The sequence below is a fragment of the Staurois parvus genome, unplaced genomic scaffold (genome assembly GCF_062004578.1).
Source record: "Staurois parvus isolate SC_StPar_1 unplaced genomic scaffold, SC_StPar_1.0 ptg000618l, whole genome shotgun sequence".
NCBI lineage: Eukaryota > Metazoa > Chordata > Amphibia > Anura > Ranidae > Staurois > Staurois parvus.
In genome coordinates, this window is record NW_028318414.1 from 3,183,889 (window position 1) to 3,203,382 (window position 19,494).

The 19,494-nt window shown below is 46.3% G+C and overlaps 1 protein-coding gene across 2 annotated transcripts in view; it reads left to right on the forward strand.

Annotated features, from left to right (window-relative positions):
- LOC149449465 (V-type proton ATPase subunit S1-like protein) overlaps positions 1-19,494 on the forward strand; it is an 80,129-nt gene that overhangs the window by 16,697 nt on the left and 43,938 nt on the right. Inside the window, exon 2 of one of the 2 annotated variants that reach the window (XM_089693237.1) lies at positions 614-771. The exons of the other annotated variant lie outside the window; for it this stretch is intronic. Coding sequence (XP_089549363.1) covers positions 722-771 — 50 coding nt within the window. The 5' untranslated portion in view covers positions 614-721. The remainder of the gene's footprint in view (positions 1-613; positions 772-19,494) is intronic. 2 annotated transcript variants of the gene reach the window in all.

Here is a 19,494-nt window from a genome sequence, read left to right on the forward strand (position 1 = left end):
GTAATAAGATTGTTCCTGAAGAAGAAAGTAACAGAATACTAATAAACAGGAATATGATTGTTAATAACAGGTAAAGTAGCAGAATAGTAATAAAGAGTAATAGGATTTTTAATATAGAGGAAAGTACCACATATTTCTGCAGTAGCAGGGTGTTTATTGTGCTGTTTATCAATCTTGTTTTTGTCAACAAGGATCTTCTGAGAGATAAATCAGTATTATACACAGCAATCTCTTGATTCCTGTTTAACTAAGCACTAAAATTAATTTACTGATTTAGAATTTAGTGGGGCAGTTTATGCTGTTTGAATTACCTTTCCTGTCTGGACTTCCACTTTGGCGTTCACTACATGATTTTGAAATTGAATTTATGAATTAACTTAGAAGTCATTTTGTAGAGTATCCAGGTTTAAAGAGAAGTTTTGTGAAGTTTGGTATAGGAATCGGGCAGAATTCAGGGTATGTGAAGCTGCACTTGCATTTATTTACATTTATTTGTTTTATTATTGTATTGCTTTATTGTAATGTATTGTATTGTAATGTATTAGAACTCAGAAATATCCACAATTTTATATGCTGGAATCCACATTTTATGCTTTTTGTTTTATTACTCCAGTGGGTAAATAGACATTGGAAGTCTATGAAGGACTTGTTTACAAAAGAACTACAAGCACAAAGAGAAGAAGCTGGAAGTGGGTCAGGATCATCAACGAGACACTGATACATGAACTGGGAGCAACTACAGTTTCTTCTTCCTATGATGGAACATCGTCCGTAAGTAGACTTTTTTTTGTTAAATTTCTCCTGAAACAGGGGAAGCCACCTAGTCCTTCAAAAACCTGTGTAAGGAACACTCTCCCCAATGTTGTAATGCTGCTTCCGATTCAGAGATATCTTCTCTGCTTAAAATGTCTGCTTCCTTCTCTGTACATTTGTTATCTAACTTACTGCTAAGTGTCATGCTCATCTCTGCTTTTTCATTACAAGCTTATAACTCTGGTTAAAATATGCTTAGATAGTACTACACCTTAATTTAAGAGGCGTCACCAGGTCAAGAAAGAAAGTAAACTACAGCAGTGGAAACCAGACAGTGTTTAGAAACAGGATTATGAAGGACTATTCTGGTTGCAATGGGGTTTGGTGAAGAACATTTTCCTACCTTATGAGTTAGTAAAAAAATTACATTGGGCAAGTAAATAGTATTTATCTTGAAAGTATTGATGCCTTTGTGCTTAAATCTTTGGGTGAATTTTGGGGAAAGGAACAGCTGGACTGGCACATTCTAGTGTGCTTAGTTTAGTAAATCAGACTGAAGTTTGCTTTGTTCAGCATACTTTAGAAATACCATTTTAATAATAATATGTCCTCATTGCTGAATGTTTCAATGACTATCACTTATTGAATATACATGCCAGAGGTGTTCTTAGGGTTGGAGTCACCCGGTGCGGTAACACTTGGTGACACCCCCTCCGACGATCCCCGCAGAATGGATCGGATCTGCAGATTGAGCATAATGGATCGGAATCTGATCCATTATGCTCAATCTGCAGATGCAATGCATCCTGCGGGGATCGTTGGGTTTCTTTACAACTTACCTTTTCTTGGAGCGGGTTCGGTGTCACCCCGTATAGGTTGCATGCCGACGAGGATCGTCAGCATGCAACCTATACGGGGTGACACCGGACCCACTCCAAGAAAAGGTAAGTTGTAAAGAAAGCCGACGATCCCCGCAGGATGCATCAGATCTGCGGATTGAGCATAATGGATCAGAGTCCCCGCACCTGCCTCGAGATGCCACTGATACATACTGGCTCAATGACAAACAGACATATCTATATCTTTTTTTTTGTGTGTCTCTTAAAGCTTACTTTTTATCAGGGGAATGTAGGAATACTTTTGTATGTTTTAGTTTACTTCTTTGTACTGAAGTATTTTATTAAACATCTCTATAGTCAAATGTTCTGTTTTGCAGCTGATTTTTCATTACCTTAACCACTTGCCTACTGGGCACTTATACCGCCTTCTTTACCAGGCCAATTTTCAGCTTTCAGCGCTGTCGCACTTTGATTGACAATTGCGCGGTCATGCAAGATTGTACCCATATGAAATTTTTATCATTTTTTTCTCACAAATAGAGCTTTCTTTTTGTGGTATTTAATCGCCACTGGGCACTTTAGTTTTTGCGCTATAAACAAAAAAAGTGCAAAAAATTTGAAAAAAAAAAGTTTCTTTGTTTCTATTATAAAATTTTTCAAGCACAGGTGGGTGGCATTGCTGGGCACAGGTAGGTGGCACTTCTGAGCAGAGGTGTGTGGCACTGCTGGGTGGCACTGCTGGGTGCACTGCTGGGCACAGGAGGGTGCACTGCTGGGCACAGGTGGGCGCACTGCTGGGCACAGGTGGGCAGAACTGGTGGGTGGCACTGCTGGGCACCGATCATCAGGGCACTGATCATCAGTGCCCTGATGATCGGTGCCGATCCTTGCTCTGACAACTGCCAGTTCTTGGCAGTACTTTCCTCACGCTCTGACAGTGTGAGGAAAGTGCAGCCGAGAACCGGCACTTGCATTTCCCGGTGATCAGCGTGTCATTGGACACGGCTGATCACGTGGTAAAAGGCCGCTGTGATTGGCCTTTTACCACAGCACGTGATCCGCTGTGTCCGTAGGACACAGCGATCACGGAGATCGCCGGGTGCGCGGCCCCGGGGGCAGGCAGGAGAGTGCGTTCTGGGAGGACATCATATGACGCCCTTCCAGAACTGGCGGGCCGCAGTGTAGCCATCATTCGGCTATCTGCGGTCGGCAAGTGGTTAAAGTGGAGTTCAACCTGAAAAAAAAAAAAGGCAGCAGCTACAAAAACTGTAGCTGCAGACTTTGAAAATACGGACACTTACCTGTCCCTCGGTCCAGCGGTGTCCTCACCACAACTGGTTTCACCGGCCGTCTTCTCTCCCCATCACCAGCATCTTCAGTGTGGGTACCCAGCTGTGACAGCTTGCGGCTTTACAGTCGGGTGCCCACTGCACATACCTGAGAAGCGCTGTGCTTTATGAATGGCCCCGTAGTCTTCTGGGAAATGTCACGTGTCCCAGAAGGCTACAGGAAGAGAGGGGGGAAGATAGCTTCTGCTTCTGGTCCCCTAGGCAATCGCAGACAGAGGAAGTGCAAGCGGGTACCTGTCAAACTCCCCCCCCCCCGCTCCCCAAAGCTGCCAATTGCTAATGGGGAGCGAGAGACAAAGGCTTAAAGCGGAACTTCCCCTTTTGGGTGGAGCTCCTCTTTAAAGCGTTTAGCCCATGAGCATGGGATCCTGGCATTATCAGGGGGCAGAAGGCACAGGCGAAACCATCTAGCCCCACTGCCAGCAGCCTGTACAACTCTTTATGAGACTGAAAGCTGCTGTGGCTGGATGGTGCACCAAGTGGTACTAACGTTTGGGGCAGTATGCTCCCAAGGACAATTCCCCTAGCGCAGACTTCTTCCATTTCAGGCAGATGGTTTCTGAAAATCAGTAATTGCATAATGCACTGTCTACTTGTCTGGCTTAGTGACCTGGCCCTTGTGGTAATATGTACTGCATGGTGGGAGGGAAGCGGGAGCTTGCATGTATGCTGTAAATATTAAAATAACAGTTTCATGTGTGACAGAAGTGCAGATTGAGGCCGTGAGAAAGGAGCCATAAGCAATTTTATTTAATTTATAGTATTATGTTTGCATTACTAGGAATCTGTCACTAATATGAAAGTGCTTTTGTATGCAACAATCCACTTGTTATTCCAGGAACATAACATTACCTATTATTTCAGCAATATAACATTACCTACTGTCAGGCCATAAAAGATTTTCCTCTTGCTGTGTAAAAAAATAGTAAAATGAATTTGCACATTGTTTTAATTAACTCTACAATATTGTGTTATGCTTCATATGTGATTGAGTTGCTTTAACTGTGTATATAAATTGCACTAGCAATAAAAATGTTTATAAAATCAGAATTTAAATCTGAACTAACAATGCGATAATTTTGTAGGGCCACTTCTTCTGTTGGGACAAGTTCAGGTGAAGATATCATCCCTAAACACAGGACTGAAGAATTAAGGTTAACAACATCTCAAGTTCAGCAACAGCGGTTAAAAAAAGCCAAAAACAAAAAGAAACAAAAGAAAAGGAAAGTGTCCATATAGATCTAAAGGACTTGTTAATGAAAGTCGGTGAAAAAAGTACAAGTCCTGCCCGTATTCAAGATGAGGAACAAATGTTTTTAAATTCCTTACTTCCTAATCTGAAGGCTGTCCACCCATTCTATAGAAATAAACTGAAGATTGATATTCTTAATTGCTTTGAGAAATATTTAAACTTGCAGCCATCTAGTAATCTGCAATCCTCAAGTCAAACCCTTTCATGAATGCTGGTTTATAGGACACAGGCTAGCGATAGTAATCGTATTTCGATTACGTGCCAGATACCCAGCTGTAAATTATTCCACAGGTCACAGCTTATAACATTTGTCTTCCACTGTCTGCCACCCACTAGAACTCCAGTAGCGTATACTTATAAATAAACCCTTTTTCAGAAATGTTTCTGGTCATTATTAGAGATGAGCGAATTATTCAAAAATTTGATTCGGCTGATTCGGCGAATTCGCGGAATAAATTTGATTCGAGTCGAATATATTCGCTGCGAATTTAACTTATAAAAAGGGTGTTTCTAGGCTTCAGAGAGCCTTTATATTAGTGCAGAACACTGTACCTTTAATTTAAATGCCCTTGGAGTCTGCTGGGGAAGAGAAATAATACTGTCGGTCAGTATGACATGCAGATGAGTGCCGTCGATCTTAGAATCACCGCACACTTCACTCATTTGGGCAGTCACGGGGCCAAAACCAGAGTGTGGAGCCACAGTGTGGCGGTGGAGGCAGCAGCAATGGGATTCCATACAGCACCCTATGAAAAAATGGAACCCACCAGCAGTGTGAGGAGACCTGAAAGTGGCACATGGCAGAGTGTGGCGATGGAGACAGCAGCAATGGGAGGCCGTACAGGGACCCATGACACACTCTGGACCTGGCAGCAGCATGAGGAGGCCGTACAGGGGCCCATGACAGATTACGGGCCTGGCAGCAGCATGAGGAGTCGGTACGGGGGCCCATGGCAGATTACGGGCCTGGCAGCAGCAATGGGAGGCCCGTAATCTGCCAGCACCCTATTACAAAATGGAACCCACCAGCAGTGTGAGGAGACCTGAAAGTGGCACATGGCAGAGTGTGGCGATGGAGACAGCAGCAATGGGAGGCCGTACAGGGACCCATGACACACTCTGGACCTGGCAGCAGCATGAGGAGGCGGTACAGGGGCCCATGACAGATTACGGGCCTGGCAGCAGCATGAGGAGTCGGTACGGGGGCCCATGGCAGATTACGGGCCTGGCAGCAGCAATGGGAGGCCATACAGCACCCTATGACAAAATGGAACCCACCAGCAGTGTGAGGAGACCTGAAAGTGGCACATGGCAGAGTGTGGCGATGGAGACAGCAGCAATGAGAGGCCGTACAGGGACCCATGACACACTCTGGACCTGGCAGCAGCATGAGGAGGCGGTACAGGGGCCCATGACAGATTACGGGCCTGGCAGCAGCATGAGGAGTCGGTACGGGGGCCCATGGCAGATTACGGGCCTGGCAGCAGCAATGGGAGGCCGTACAGGGACCCATGACACACTCTGGACCTGGCAGCAGCATGAGGAGGCGGTACAGGGGCCCATGACAGATTACGGGCCTGGCAGCAGTATGAGGAGTCGGTACGGGGGCCCATGGCAGATTACGGGCCTGGCAGCAGCAATGGGAGGCCCGTAATCTGCCAGCACCCTATGACAAAATGGAACCCACCAGCAGTGTGAGGAGACCTGAAAGTGGCACATGGCAGAGTGTGGCGATGGAGACAGCAGCAATGGGAGGCCGTACAGGGACCCATGACACACTCTGGACCTGGCAGCAGCATGAGGAGGCGGTACAGGGGCCCATGACAGATTACGGGCCTGGCAGCAGCATGAGGAGTCAGTACGGGGGCCCATGGTAGATTACGGGCCTGGCAGCAGCAATGGGAGGCCCGTAATCTGCCAGCACCCTATGACAAAATGGAACCCACCAGCAGTGTGAGGAGACCTGAAAGTGGCACATGGCAGAGTGTGGCGATGGAGACAGCAGCAATGGGAGGCCGTACAGGGACCCATGACACACTCTGGACCTGGCAGCAGCATGAGGAGGTGGTACAGGGGCCCATGACAGATTACGGGCCTGGCAGCAGCATGAGGAGTCGGCACGGGGGCCCATGGCAGATTACGGGCCTGGCAGCAGCAATGGGAGGCCCGTAATCTGCCAGCACCCTATGACAAAATGGAACCCACCAGCAGTGTGAGGAGACCTGAAAGTGGCACATGGCAGAGTGTGGCGATGGAGACAGCAGCAATGGGAGGCCGTACAGGGACCCTTGACACACTCTGGACCTGGCAGCAGCATGAGGAGGCGGTACAGGGGCCCATGACAGATTACGGGCCTGGCAGCAGCATGAGGAGTCGGTACGGGGGCCCATGGCAGATTACGGGCCTGGCAGCAGCAATGGGAGGCCCGTAATCTGCCAGCACCCTATGACAAAATGGAACCCACCAGCAGTGTGAGGAGACCTGAAAGTGACACATGGCAGAGTGTGGCGATGGAGACAGCAGCAATGGGAGGCCGTACAGGGACCCATGACACACTCTGGACCTGGCAGCAGCATGAGGAGGCGGTACAGGGGCCCATGACAGATTACGGGCCTGGCAGCAGCATGAGGAGTCGGTACGGGGGCCCATGGCAGATTACGGGCCTGGCAGCAGCAATGGGAGGCCCGTAATCTGCCAGCACCCTATGACAAAATGGAACCCACCAGCAGTGTGAGGAGACCTGAAAGTGGCACATGGCAGAGTGTGGCGATGGAGACAGCAGCAATGGGAGGCCGTACAGGGACCCATGACACACTCTGGACCTGGCAGCAGCATGAGGAGGCCGTACAGGGGCCCATGACAGATTACGGGCCTGGCAGCAGCATGAGGAGTCGGTACGGGGGCCCATGGCAGATTACGGGCCTGGCAGCAGCAATGGGAGGCCCGTAATCTGCCAGCACCCTATGACAAAATGGAACCCACCAGCAGTGTGAGGAGACCTGAAAGTGGCACATGGCAGAGTGTGGCGATGGAGACAGCAGCAATGGGAGGCCGTACAGGGACCCATGACACACTCTGGACCTGGCAGCAGCATGAGGAGGCCGTACAGGGGCCCATGACAGATTACGGGCCTGGCAGCAGCATGAGGAGTCGGTACGGGGGCCCATGGCAGATTACGGGCCTGGCAGCAGCAATGGGAGGCCCGTAATCTGCCAGCACCCTATGACAAAATGGAACCCACCAGCAGTGTGAGGAGACCTGAAAGTGGCACATGGCAGAGTGTGGCGATGGAGACAGCAGCAATGGGAGGCCGTACAGGGACCCATGACACACTCTGGACCTGGCAGCAGCTTGAGGAGGCGGTACAGGGGCCCATGACAGATTACGGGCCTGGCAGCAGCAATGGGAGGCCCGTAATCTGCCAGCACCCTATGACAAAATGGAACCCACCAGCAGTGTGAGGAGACCTGAAAGTGGCACATGGCAGAGTGTGGCGATGGAGACAGCAGCAATGGGAGGCCGTACAGGGACCCATGACACACTCTGGACCTGGCAGCAGCATGAGGAGGTGGTACAGGGGCCCATGACAGATTACGGGCCTGGCAGCAGCATGAGGAGTCGATACGGGGGCCAATGGCAGATTACGGGCCTGGCAGCAGCAATGGGAGGCCCGTAATCTGCCAGCACCCTATGACAAAATGGAACCCACCAGCAGTGTGAGGAGACCTGAAAGTGGCACATGGCAGAGTGTGGCGATGGAGACAGCAGCAATGGGAGACCGTACAGGGACCCATGCCACACTCTGGACCTGGCAGCAGCATGAGGAGGCGGTACAGGGGCCCATGACAGATTACGGGCCTGGCAGCAGCAATGGGAGGCCCGTAATCTGCCAGCACCCTATGACAAAATGGAACCCACCAGCAGTGTGAGGAGACCTGAAAGTGGCACATGGCAGAGTGTGGCGATGGAGACAGCAGCAATGGGAGGCCGTACATGGAACCATGACACACTCTGGACCTGGCAGCAGCATGAGGAGGCGGTACAGGGGCCCATGACAGATTACGGGCCTGGCAGCAGCATGAGGAGTCGGTACGGGGGCCCATGGCAGATTACGGGCCTGGCAGCAGCAATGGGAGGCCCGTAATCTGCCAGCACCCTATGACAAAATGGAACCCACCAGCAGTGTGAGGAGACCTGAAAGTGGCACATGGCAGAGTGTGGCGATGGAGACAGCAGCAATGGGAGGCCGTACAGGGACCCATGACACACTCTGGACCTGGCAGCAGCATGAGGAGGCGGTACAGGGGCCCATGACAGATTACGGGCCTGGCAGCAGCATGAGGAGTCGGTACGGGGGCCCATGGCAGATTACGGGCCTGGCAGATGACGACGAGGCTGCCAAGTGCGATCAGCCTCATCATCATCAATTAGGGTCTCCGCCTCACTACTAGCCCCCTCGGCTGCGTGTGGGTCAGGAGACAGACCTGTCTCTAGACCGGCTACCGAGCCACTCTCCTCGCCAGTACTTCTTCGCCTGGCTGCTGAAGAGGCGGATGTCTCCCCCCGTTCCTGACCGCCCTCTGTTAGCTCTTCCTCACTGTACAGTGGGGCTGAGCCCACAGCATGCGATACTTCGCTTGGTGAGGGAACACCAAAGGACAGGGGCAGGTAGAGGACACGTGATTTCAGTGGGCTTGCTCCCGGGCCATGCCAACTAACGGTTGTGTCTGACGTACCCACCGACCGTTGGCTGTAGGTGTCAGAGGTGACCTGGGAAGAGGAAGACGACCGAGCCAACCAATCGATGACGGCAGGGTTGTCGGTGGAGACACGACCGCTGGATGACACCGGGAGCACTGGCCTCTGGCTGCGAGTAGTGCTGCCTCGACCCCTTCCTCTGCTGCCACGTCTGCTCACTCCTGAAACATTGCCTCCTCTGCCACTCCTCTGCGTGTTGTCTGACATACTCTTTAATTCAACGATTCTGTGTCCCTGAGTAACGATTCTGTGTCCCTGAGTAACAATTCTGTGTCCCTGAGTAACGATTCTGTGTCCCTGAGTAACAATTCTGTGTCTGTCCCTGAGTAACGATTCTGTGTCCCTCAGTAACGATTCTGTGTCCCTCAGTAACAATTCTGTGTCCCTGAGTAACAATTCTGTGTCCCTGAGTAACCATTCTGTGTCCCTGAGTAACCATTCTGTGTCCCTCAGTAACGATTCTGTGTCCCTCAGTAACAATTCTGTGTCCCTCAGTAACAATTCTGTGTCCCTGAGTAACAATTCTGTGTCTGTCCCTGAGTAACAATTCTGTGTCCCTGAGTAACAATTCTGTGTCCCTGAGTAACGATTCTGTGTCCCTGACTAACAATTCTGTGTCCCTGAGTAACAATTCTGTGTCCCTGAGTAACAATTCTGTGTCTGTCCCTGAGTAACAATTCTGTGTCCCTCAGTAACAATTCTGTGTCCCTCAGTAACAATTCTGTGTCCCTGAGTAACAATTCTGTGTCCCTCAGTAACAATTCTGTGTCTGTCCCTGAGTAACAATTCTGTGTCCCTGAGTAACAATTCTGTGTCCCTGAGTAACAATTCTATGTCCCTCAGTAACGATTCTGTGTCCCTCAGTAACAATTCTGTGTCCCCGAGTAACAATTCTGTGTCCCCGAGTAACAATTCTGTGTCTGTCCCTGAGTAACAATTCTGTGTCCCTGAGTAACATTTCTGTGTCCCTGAGTAACGATTCTGTGTCCCTAAGTAACGATTCTGTGGCCCTAAAGTCTCTCTGGCCCTAACTCTGTCCCTAATACAGACAGGTCTGTCTCTCTTGAATGACCGGAGGCTAATGGAGAATTGTAAGATGGCCGCAATTTATAGCTCCACCATTACACAGTGCTGGCTGGCTGGCTGCTGATTGGCTAATGCGATCACATGTCATGAATGAATGCATTATGGGTCAGCGCGCCTTGTCTGCGCGCCTTCCCAGAGATCTCCGCTCCGTCGCCACACATGTCGCCGCCATTTTTGGGAAAATTCGATTCGTGCATCCGAAGTTTGCTAATTTTCGGATTCGGCGCGAATCAAATTTTTCCTGATCTTCGAAACGAATTCCACTTCGCCATGTTCAATTCGCTCATCTCTAGTCATTATCTTTTAATACATGATAAAAAAAGCAAAACACTGCTAGTTATTGGATTTGTTATGTTTATTTTAGTAATTTTATGTGACAAATATATAAAAGTCAGTTTCAGTTTTATTCTTTTGGTACTGAAGTTTCAGTGGAGGGTAGAGAAGTATTTATGGTTAACTTGTACTGACACACAAATGAGAAACCAATGCTTTCACTGGATATCCACTGTAAGGTGACAGACAATTATTTGCAGGAACTCTGAAGTCATCAAGACCAGTGCAGAACCCATAGTCCTACACTGGACGTGAGGATGCCAAGGAACAGTCCACCGCTGGAGCGTAGGGGAGCGTGGTGGGTGCCAGGGAAGTTGAGGATCAGGTAAGTAAAAGTGCTTTTCCTGTCCTCTTGACTTAAACAAGCATTTAACCTTTGCAGTACTGCTCCATCTACACTAAAAGGGAATATTTTTTTTTCTTGAAGTTGATCTTTAAAATTCGTGTTTTGCCCATTCATTTCAATGCTCCCTTTCCCAGCATCATGTACTCAACTGTCCTTCACCCCCCCATTATTCCATTCAGCTGCCAGAAGCAGAGATATGATATGCCTTACATATGCTTTGAGACTCTTCAGTTGATGCATACATGGGACTAAGGCTTCATCCCACCACCATGTGAAAGGGCTGGAATACTCCAATTCGCTATGCATCCCATAGCTCACCTATTCATAACATTCAGCCCGTGGTGATGTAGACAGGTCAAGTTACTGGGCTCTTCTCTCAGCTTTCTTTTTTTCTCAGAACTTTCATTCGGTTATGTTGTGATACACAGATTTACTGACGCATACACAGGACTAGAGATTTACAATGATAAATATATCTACAAAATGGTATTCTTACTATATAACATGACCTTAATGAAAGATTCCTTAGACTTTATGTAAAGTCTTAAAATGTTACTAAAGTTTTTTTTAAAATTAAAATAACAAACATGTCATACTTATATGGTCTGTGCAGTGGTATTGCACAGAGCGATGCCGATCATCCTCTTTTTGGGTCCCTAATCGGCAATCTTGGCTCTTCCTCTTCTTTATGTGTCCGCCTTGGGACATTGTTTGCTATGGGTGCACACAGTGTCTGTGCGTTCCCGAGCTGTGTGTCTATGGAGCCGTACTCCACAGACACACATCAGGACTTAGCCCCGACCCTCACTTCCTTTTCACTGCATTTGATTGACAGCTCAGGAGCCATTGCTTGTGAGCTCCATCTTGTATCTCCTACAGTTGGGTGATTGTTGGAATACAGTAGATGATATTTTTTGTCTTTGTTGCAGGCTTTAATTGACAGGTAAGATGGTGAAGTTGTCTGACAAATTAGTTCATCTTTATAACCTTTAAATGATTCCTATTAATGTACTCCACCATCAGAGCATAATGTTTCCCTAAAGTCTGGTCAGTAAATTATTTCATCCTGTCAGTAAAATGGTGAGACCAACATTTAGAGTTTGGAAACATTTCCACAGTGCAATTTCTGCTAAAAGGAAAATGACAAGGATGCCAAAACACATCCTTGCATGTCAGAGGTGCCCTAAAGACATTGCAAATACTTTATGGAATGAAATGATGAGGACCATAATGAGAGTGCAAGTAGCTTTTCCCTCCAGAGTTCCCATTCCAGAAATACTCTTTCTGCTGCTTCTGGATTATCACAAAGTGTTTCTTCACCAATTTGTAAAACTACAAAAAAATGTTTTCACTTTTTCCGAAAATTTCCATTTTTGTCCTAAAATAATTATTTTTTTTCTCATGGATTAAAAATGTCTGAAAATGTGACATATCTACACAGGACTATAGATGTTACCCCATGTGACAGGACTGGAATACTCCAATTCACTCCTCAAGCCATAGTTCACCCATTCATAAAATTCAAGCAGCAGTGACTTTGACAGGTTACATGACTGAGCTCCTCTCCCAGCTTTCTTTTCTCTTTCAATCTTTAGTTCTGTGCAGAGCATATTTGTGTAGGCTCATGTTGAAGTGTGTTTCCTTACTGCATTTGAAATGCACTTCAGGCCAGGCAATAAATCATTAATTTTAATTGAGCAGTACTCATAGCAATTCAGAGGCTTGTTTAACCTGCCTTGTATAGTGTGTTTTTGTATGCAGTATGCCCTTTTGAGATGTGTTTGAACTGCAGTCAATACAGGCCAATGATGCCTCTGTCAAACACTGACTTTGAAAAGAGTGTCCATCAACATGAGCCCTAAAGCACATCACTATGACTTTTAAATAAGTGTTTGCTAATTTTTCTTACAGAGATTTCCAGAGAGAGAAACTGGTGCAGACAGGTCAGATTTTGTGTATGTGTATCGGGTGCATTCTAACAGTGGTGCAGAAAAATGCAAGTATAAATTCTACACAGGTATATGAATTTGGTGCATGCTGCGCCACTTTTATAACGCATTAGAGATACTTTTGCAAAAATCTGTTCCAGTCTATAAATTCCAGGGTATGTGTTTGTTATTGTAGCAGGTTGCTTTAAGAGGGAAATAGATTTTTGTTTAACAGATGTCATATTTGTAAAACAGGGTAGTACATTTTACAGGGTTTTCTCAGATTATTTTACTACTTGTGTTTTGTTAAATTTTTTCAGTTGCAAAATGTTGACTAAGAAAACCACATCCTTGTATTATAAAAATGTTGCAATAAAAGATGTAATAAAAGGTATTGAAAATGGTCCATCTTTTCTGTTCAGAATACAATTTCAGAGTTTATGGGGTTGATTTACTAAAGGCAAATAGACTGTGCACCTTGCAAAAACAGTTACTCTAGAACTTAATAAATGAACAGAAGCTCTGCTGACTTCCATCATCCAATCATGTGCAAGCATACATGCTGTTTTTTTTAAACTGGCATTTGATTGGGTATTCTTTGCAAAGTGACGCTTTACCTCATTTCCTAAGTGCTGGAGCAACTGCACTTGCAGAGTACTCTTTTGCAAAGTGCACAGTCTATTTGCCTTTAGTAAATCAACTCCACTGTCTTAGCTTTTTATGAACTGTACATTTACACTTTTGTTACTAGTCCAGAACTTACTTGTGCTTTACCAAATTTACAAAATAGCTGTCTGTTTCAGGGTTGGTTGCACTCCTAGTTAGTGTGGATACAATGTAGGTGTTAGAACTTTGCTGACTCCTGGGTACACCTCAGACAATGCCTTCATCAAGTAATCAATTAGAGGAGCCCATCTCAATATAAGGTAAATAAGCATGCAATTGAAAAGAAAAAAAATCTACAGTACAGCATTTTCTGTGCTACAGCCAAAAACTCTATTTGTCAGAAAATTAAGAAAGGTGTACAGTACATACTGGTAGCTTAGATTTAGTGAATAATAGGCGATAAGGAGATGTTGTAGAGTTGATGTTGAGTTGATGCTGTGTGTGAGTCTTGTCACTCTCACTGTTGCCTTTACCTGAATATTACAAGATTTTACATGCTTCTTTGGGGATGACAACTCTTTCCAAACTAAAGACTCAGAATTGTGAAAGCTGTAACTGGTGCACAGGGATGGTTAAAGTTACCACACTGCACTTTTAAACATAGCTTCCTTTTGATTGTTTTACAAAGTAGGGATTTGATGTATAATATACGCAAAGCACTCTCAATCATGTATATCTATCAGAAAAAAAGGACTGTAATATGGACATGATTGAGAAGTTCTGTAAAAATAAAGTATATCTAAAGCCAAAATGTTTTATTTGCTGGTCAGTTTACTGAGATAAAAGACATGGCTTGAACAGTCCATGATTGCATTCTGAAAGAACATCTGGCATAAAGTTTGTTGCCCATTGGGTCCATAAGCTCCTAACTCCATATCTATAATGGCATATATGGAATATATCACAGGGAAACCTTGTATCATTTGAAAGTTGTATAATTGGAAAGTTGACCAAAGAGCTGTTTTTTCATCAAGACAACCCCAAAGTCACACTTTAGCAACTGACATTTCTAAAAGGTTTGAAACCCTCTCTACCATTTGTTTCCTAACCTAAATCATGACTATTTACTGTGCATGGGATGGATAACAGCCATTTTTGTTGTGGTGGTTTATAAACGTCTGAGAAATCTTTTTGAGGGGTTCGAGGGGGGTATATTTCTAATATATTTTTCCATGGGCTTGCCTTCCTAATGAGAACGAAAGCTGGTGGTATGGCCCTTGTACACAGAAGAGTTCCCAGAAATCCTTGTGGAATTTGAAGTGTATACTTTTAAGGCCTTTTTAGGCTTCATGCACAGTTTGTATAAACAACTCTGTTAGCCTGTTTGTCCATGCACATGTGGCGTTTACAGGCATATTTGCACAGGAGCATTTTCAGTCTGAAAAAAAATCACAAGTGCATTTTGAGAGGAGCTTTCGGGCAGAAGAAAATGCTTGACATGCATAAATGCGCCTAAACTCAGCATTTAAGAGCATTTGGAGTTTTCAATAGTACATTGATTATAGTAAAAAATGAGCAGAGGGGAATGTTTTGGAAATAAACGCTTAAAAAAATCAAATGCCCATAAACACACATAAATTCTTGCAATACGAGCCACTATGAATGGTTTGTATGCTGCTTTTTCTGCCAGAGGTTCTGGCCTTTTTCAGCCACCTAGTGCATGGACTCTTAGGTGCCTGTTATGTTATGTTATAGTATTGCTGAATGCAGTGTAGATATGTGGAAATACCTGTGAAATTATTGTAAGTGGCCTTGCAATATTCAACAAAGCTTCTATTCTGAAGTACTGCAACCAAACGGAATTCCTCCTGTCCTGACCTGATTTTAGCAAAGTTAATTCTGACTGGTTGCTAAGAGTTACTGCACCTTAGAATGGACACCCAGCTCTTTATTGAATAAGGCTGTCAGTGTTTAGCACTGTTTATAGCTCTGGGAATTTATATTCAAATAGTTTTTATTGAAATTTTCAGATAACATGACAAACATAACATTGTATAGAAAAAGTCGAGTACAAGGTTCACATTAGGAGATTAACAGTATTTGCAATGCAAAAAGAGGTAACCGACCTCCTGTTACTGGCTGGGAGCCCGATTTTCCGTAATCATGTTTACATGAGAGGTATGCTCATTGGTTTGTGAACCGTACTAAGAGAAAAAACCGTGAAACTTAAGGGACTAGGTAGTAATAGGGAGAGGGAAAAGGGAAAAAAGGAGAGGGGGAAATGAGGGCACCGATGAGCTACAAATATAGGATCCTATAAGAGTTCTGATTAGCAATCAGGTAACTGAGCAATTGGGGTGTTGCAACCATCGAGACCAGTGTAGTATAAATTTATGGTAGGAAGAGTTTCTGAGGGCCGTTCTGCGTTCCATCTCACATTGTGAGTTGAGATCAGCAACTAGACGGGATAGTAGGGGAGGTGACGTAGTTCGCCATAGTTTTGTAATGTTGGTCTTTGCTGCTACTAGGATGTGTATTATAATGATGCGTGAACGTACGGGAAATTTTTCTATTGTTAAATGAAGGAGTGCTATAGCTGGATTTGGGGGTGTTGGTAAATTTGAGACTGACGAGATTATTTGGAACACCTTATTCCAATACGACTTGAGGGATTTGCATGACCAGAGCAAATGAAAGAGCGAGCCACTTTCGCCACAATGTCTCCAGCAGGATTGTGATTGATGTGGATAGTATAAAGATAATTTGGTAGGGGTTAAATAGCATTGGTGCAGAATTTTCAAATATGCTTCCCAGTGGGAACTACATTTTGAGGCTTTGTATGTGATGGTAAAGGTTGTTTGCCAAGATTGCGGGGTTGTTGGGAGAATCAGAGTCTTCTCCCAGTTAGTTAAGGATGATGTATGGGTTATAAAAAGTGCTTCGGTTAGTAATGTATAGAAGGTAGAGATTCCTTTCTTTGGGTAAATAGTCTTGTGAAAGAAATGGTGCGCAGTAGCAGGGAGGTCAATTTCAAGTGGTATGTTTATTCTATGGAGTAGATGGGATAGTCTCATAAAAGTAAATAGCTCCGTATCCAGAAGATGAAATTTCTTCTGCAGAGTTTGGAAAGAATCTGGTGCATGAATGTTGTAGATATCTTGGATATACTGTATGCCAAACGCTCTCCAGGAGGTGAGGTTCAAATGGGGGGATAGGAGCTGCAGAGAAGATATTGGGGTAGGCATTCGTATGTTAGTCTTGTGTGAGTGAGTATGTGTTAGGAAATCATGCCAAGCTATCAGAGAGGCCTGAATACAAGGGTGTGTGTGTAGAGGTCCAGTTTGCGTCGTACGTGGCGTAAATAATAGATCTGACAGGGCACCTGACTGGTACATGGAAGCTTCCATGATTGTCCACGTTTTGTCATGGGTAGGGTGCCACCAGTAGAAGAGCTGGTCCAATAAGACCGCTTGGTAATAGGATTTTAAATGTGGGAGGCCGGCTCCTCCTCTGGAAGGAGGACGAATCAGGAGGTTTGTGGAACATCTAGCCCGTTTGGAGTTCCATAGGAATTTATTTAAAATTTTTTGCAGTGTAGAGAAGAAAGAGGAGGGTATAGGAATAGGTAATGTACGGAAGATATATAATATTTTAGGTAATATACACATTTTGATAGTAGCTATTCTGCCTAACATTGATAGAGTGGTTGTACGTAAGTTCTTAATCTCCCGCGGAATTGTGTCAAGTAACGGTTTAAATCTGGCTGCGTAGAGCTGGTTGGTTTTAGGAGTTAGTTTAATTCCCAGATAGGGTATATTATGTGGTTCCCATTTAAAAGGGGAGCGTTTTGTAAGCAGGGTTTGGGTCGGGGCAGGGGTGTAGAGGTTTAAGATAGAAGACTTGGGTTCGTTAAGTTTATAATATGAAACATCTGAATAGGCATGTATGTGTGAGCGTATTGAAATAAGCGATTTATAGGGGTTTGTGATCATTAATATAATGTCGTCTGCAAAAAGACTGATTTTGTATTCATGCTTGAGAAATTTAATTCCCGAGAAATTGGGGTCATTCCTAAGGTTGGATGCTAGTGGTTCAATGAGTAAAGCGAAGATTATGGGGGAGAGAGGGCAACCCTGTCTAGTGCCGTTAGAGATTTGGAATGGTTGTGAGAGCGTGCCATTGGTGAGGACTCTAGCTGAGGGTTTGGAGTATAAGGATAGAATTGCTGACAGCATCCAGTCCGTGATTCCGAATTTTTGGAGAGTAAGAGTGTAAGGGACCGCCTGGCGACACCACTAGCACTCCACTAATCAGGCGCCCCCAGCGCACGGAGTCTAAGTCCCAGAGTACTTGTTCACCAGAGCCCCTGATGGTGGGGATGGACTTGGAGTACCCCGGGACCAGGTCGTGCTTACTGAGGACACCCGTCAGTGGTAGGGGTGGTCGCCAGGGGCTCCCACGGGAGAGAGCCTGATATGAGGAGGTCTGGGAACCCCGCTGGGAGGAATGGATGGATGGATGGATGGCGGAGCAAGTGCAGAGTCAGGCAAGCCGGGTCGGTAACGGGGAGGACAGCACGGTACAAGGCAGCGGGCAGAGAATAGTCGGGTCACACGCCAGGTCAACAACAGTAGGTCAGATCCAATAGGGGACATACGGTAGAGAGGTCAGGCAAAGCAAGGGTCTGGGCAGGAGAATTCAGCAGTGGTCAGGTACAATCCGGGTCAGCAACTTACAGGTACAGGTTCAGATTCAGGATACAGGATACAGGGCAAGGACAAGACCAGAAGGCACTGAATGACAGCTCGGGGCCGTTTAAATATCGCGCCCTGCGCTGCCATTGGTGCCCAGCGGGCGGCCGCGGCTCCTACTGCGCATGCGCGAACTCACGCGCCGCGGCCGGCCCGGACCTAGAGCCCGTGTCCCTGCACAGGGCGGCATACTGCGCCTGCGCCGGGACCATCGCGGCGGGGATCGAGGGGATCCCTGACATTGCCCCCCCCCTACGGGCAACCTCCGGATGCCCACCCGATCTCTCCACCACGGGTGGTCACGAAGAAACCGCCGGACAAGTCTGGGTGCATGGACATTATGGGCTGGTTCCCAAGAATTGTCCTCGGGGCCATAGCCCTTCCATTTTATAAGAAATTGGGTCTGGCCCCCCCTTCTTCGGCACTTCAGGATCGTTTCCACCTCATATTCTTCTTGTCCCTCCACCGTTATGGCCTCCGGAGGTCTGGATTCTCGTTCTGGGAAGGCATCCGGGATCACAGGTTTAAGTAAGGACACGTGGAAAACAGGATGAATCTTGAATGTTTCAGGGAGGGTAAGTTCATATGTTACCTCGTTGATCATTCGCTTCACACAAAAAGGCCCCACGAATTTAGGTCCCAATTTCTTTGAGGGACAAAGCATTCTCAAGTTGGTTGTTGCCAACCATACCTTATCCCCAGGCTTCAGCACCAGATTCCCTCTTCGTTTCTTGTTATATGCATTCTTGTTATCCTCCTGGGCCCGAGCGATGGCTTCCTGTAGCACTTTGTTGTTCGAGGAGAAGAAGTTTACTGCGTCTTGCGTTGCCGGAACTGGGCATTCAGAGACCAAATCAGGAAGAAAGACAGGGTGAAATCCGTAGTTAGAGAAGAACGGAGATTGCCCTGTCGCTGAATGGCTTGCGTTGTTATATGCAAATTCCGCTAAAGGTAACAGTGGTAACCAATTATCCTGAAGGAAGGATGTGTAGCAACGCAAGTATTGTTCTAGGGTCTGGTTGGTCCTCTCGGTCTGTCCGTTGGTCTGAGGGTGGAAAGCAGAGGAGAGGGACAATTTGATATCCAGGGCCTTGCACAGGGCCCTCCAAAATCTAGATGTAAATTGGACCCCACGATCCGAGACAATGTCCTCCGGGATTCCATGTAATCTTACGATTTCCTGGATGAATATTCGCGCAGTCTCGGATGCAGACGGAGTCTTCCTTAATGGTACAAAGTGAGCCATTTTCGATAATCGATCGATGACCACGAAGATCGCGGTGTGTTCTTGGGATGGTGGGAGCTCGACTATAAAGTCCATTGCGATCCCTTGCCACGGTCGTTCAGGAATCGGCAAGGGACGCAGCAGTCCCCAAGCCTTGTTCCTCGATGGCTTGTTTTTCTGGCAGATGGTACAGGATCTTACATAGAGTTTACAATCCTTGGCCATACTTGGCCACCAAAAAGAGCATTGGAGAAGCTCCAGGGTCTTG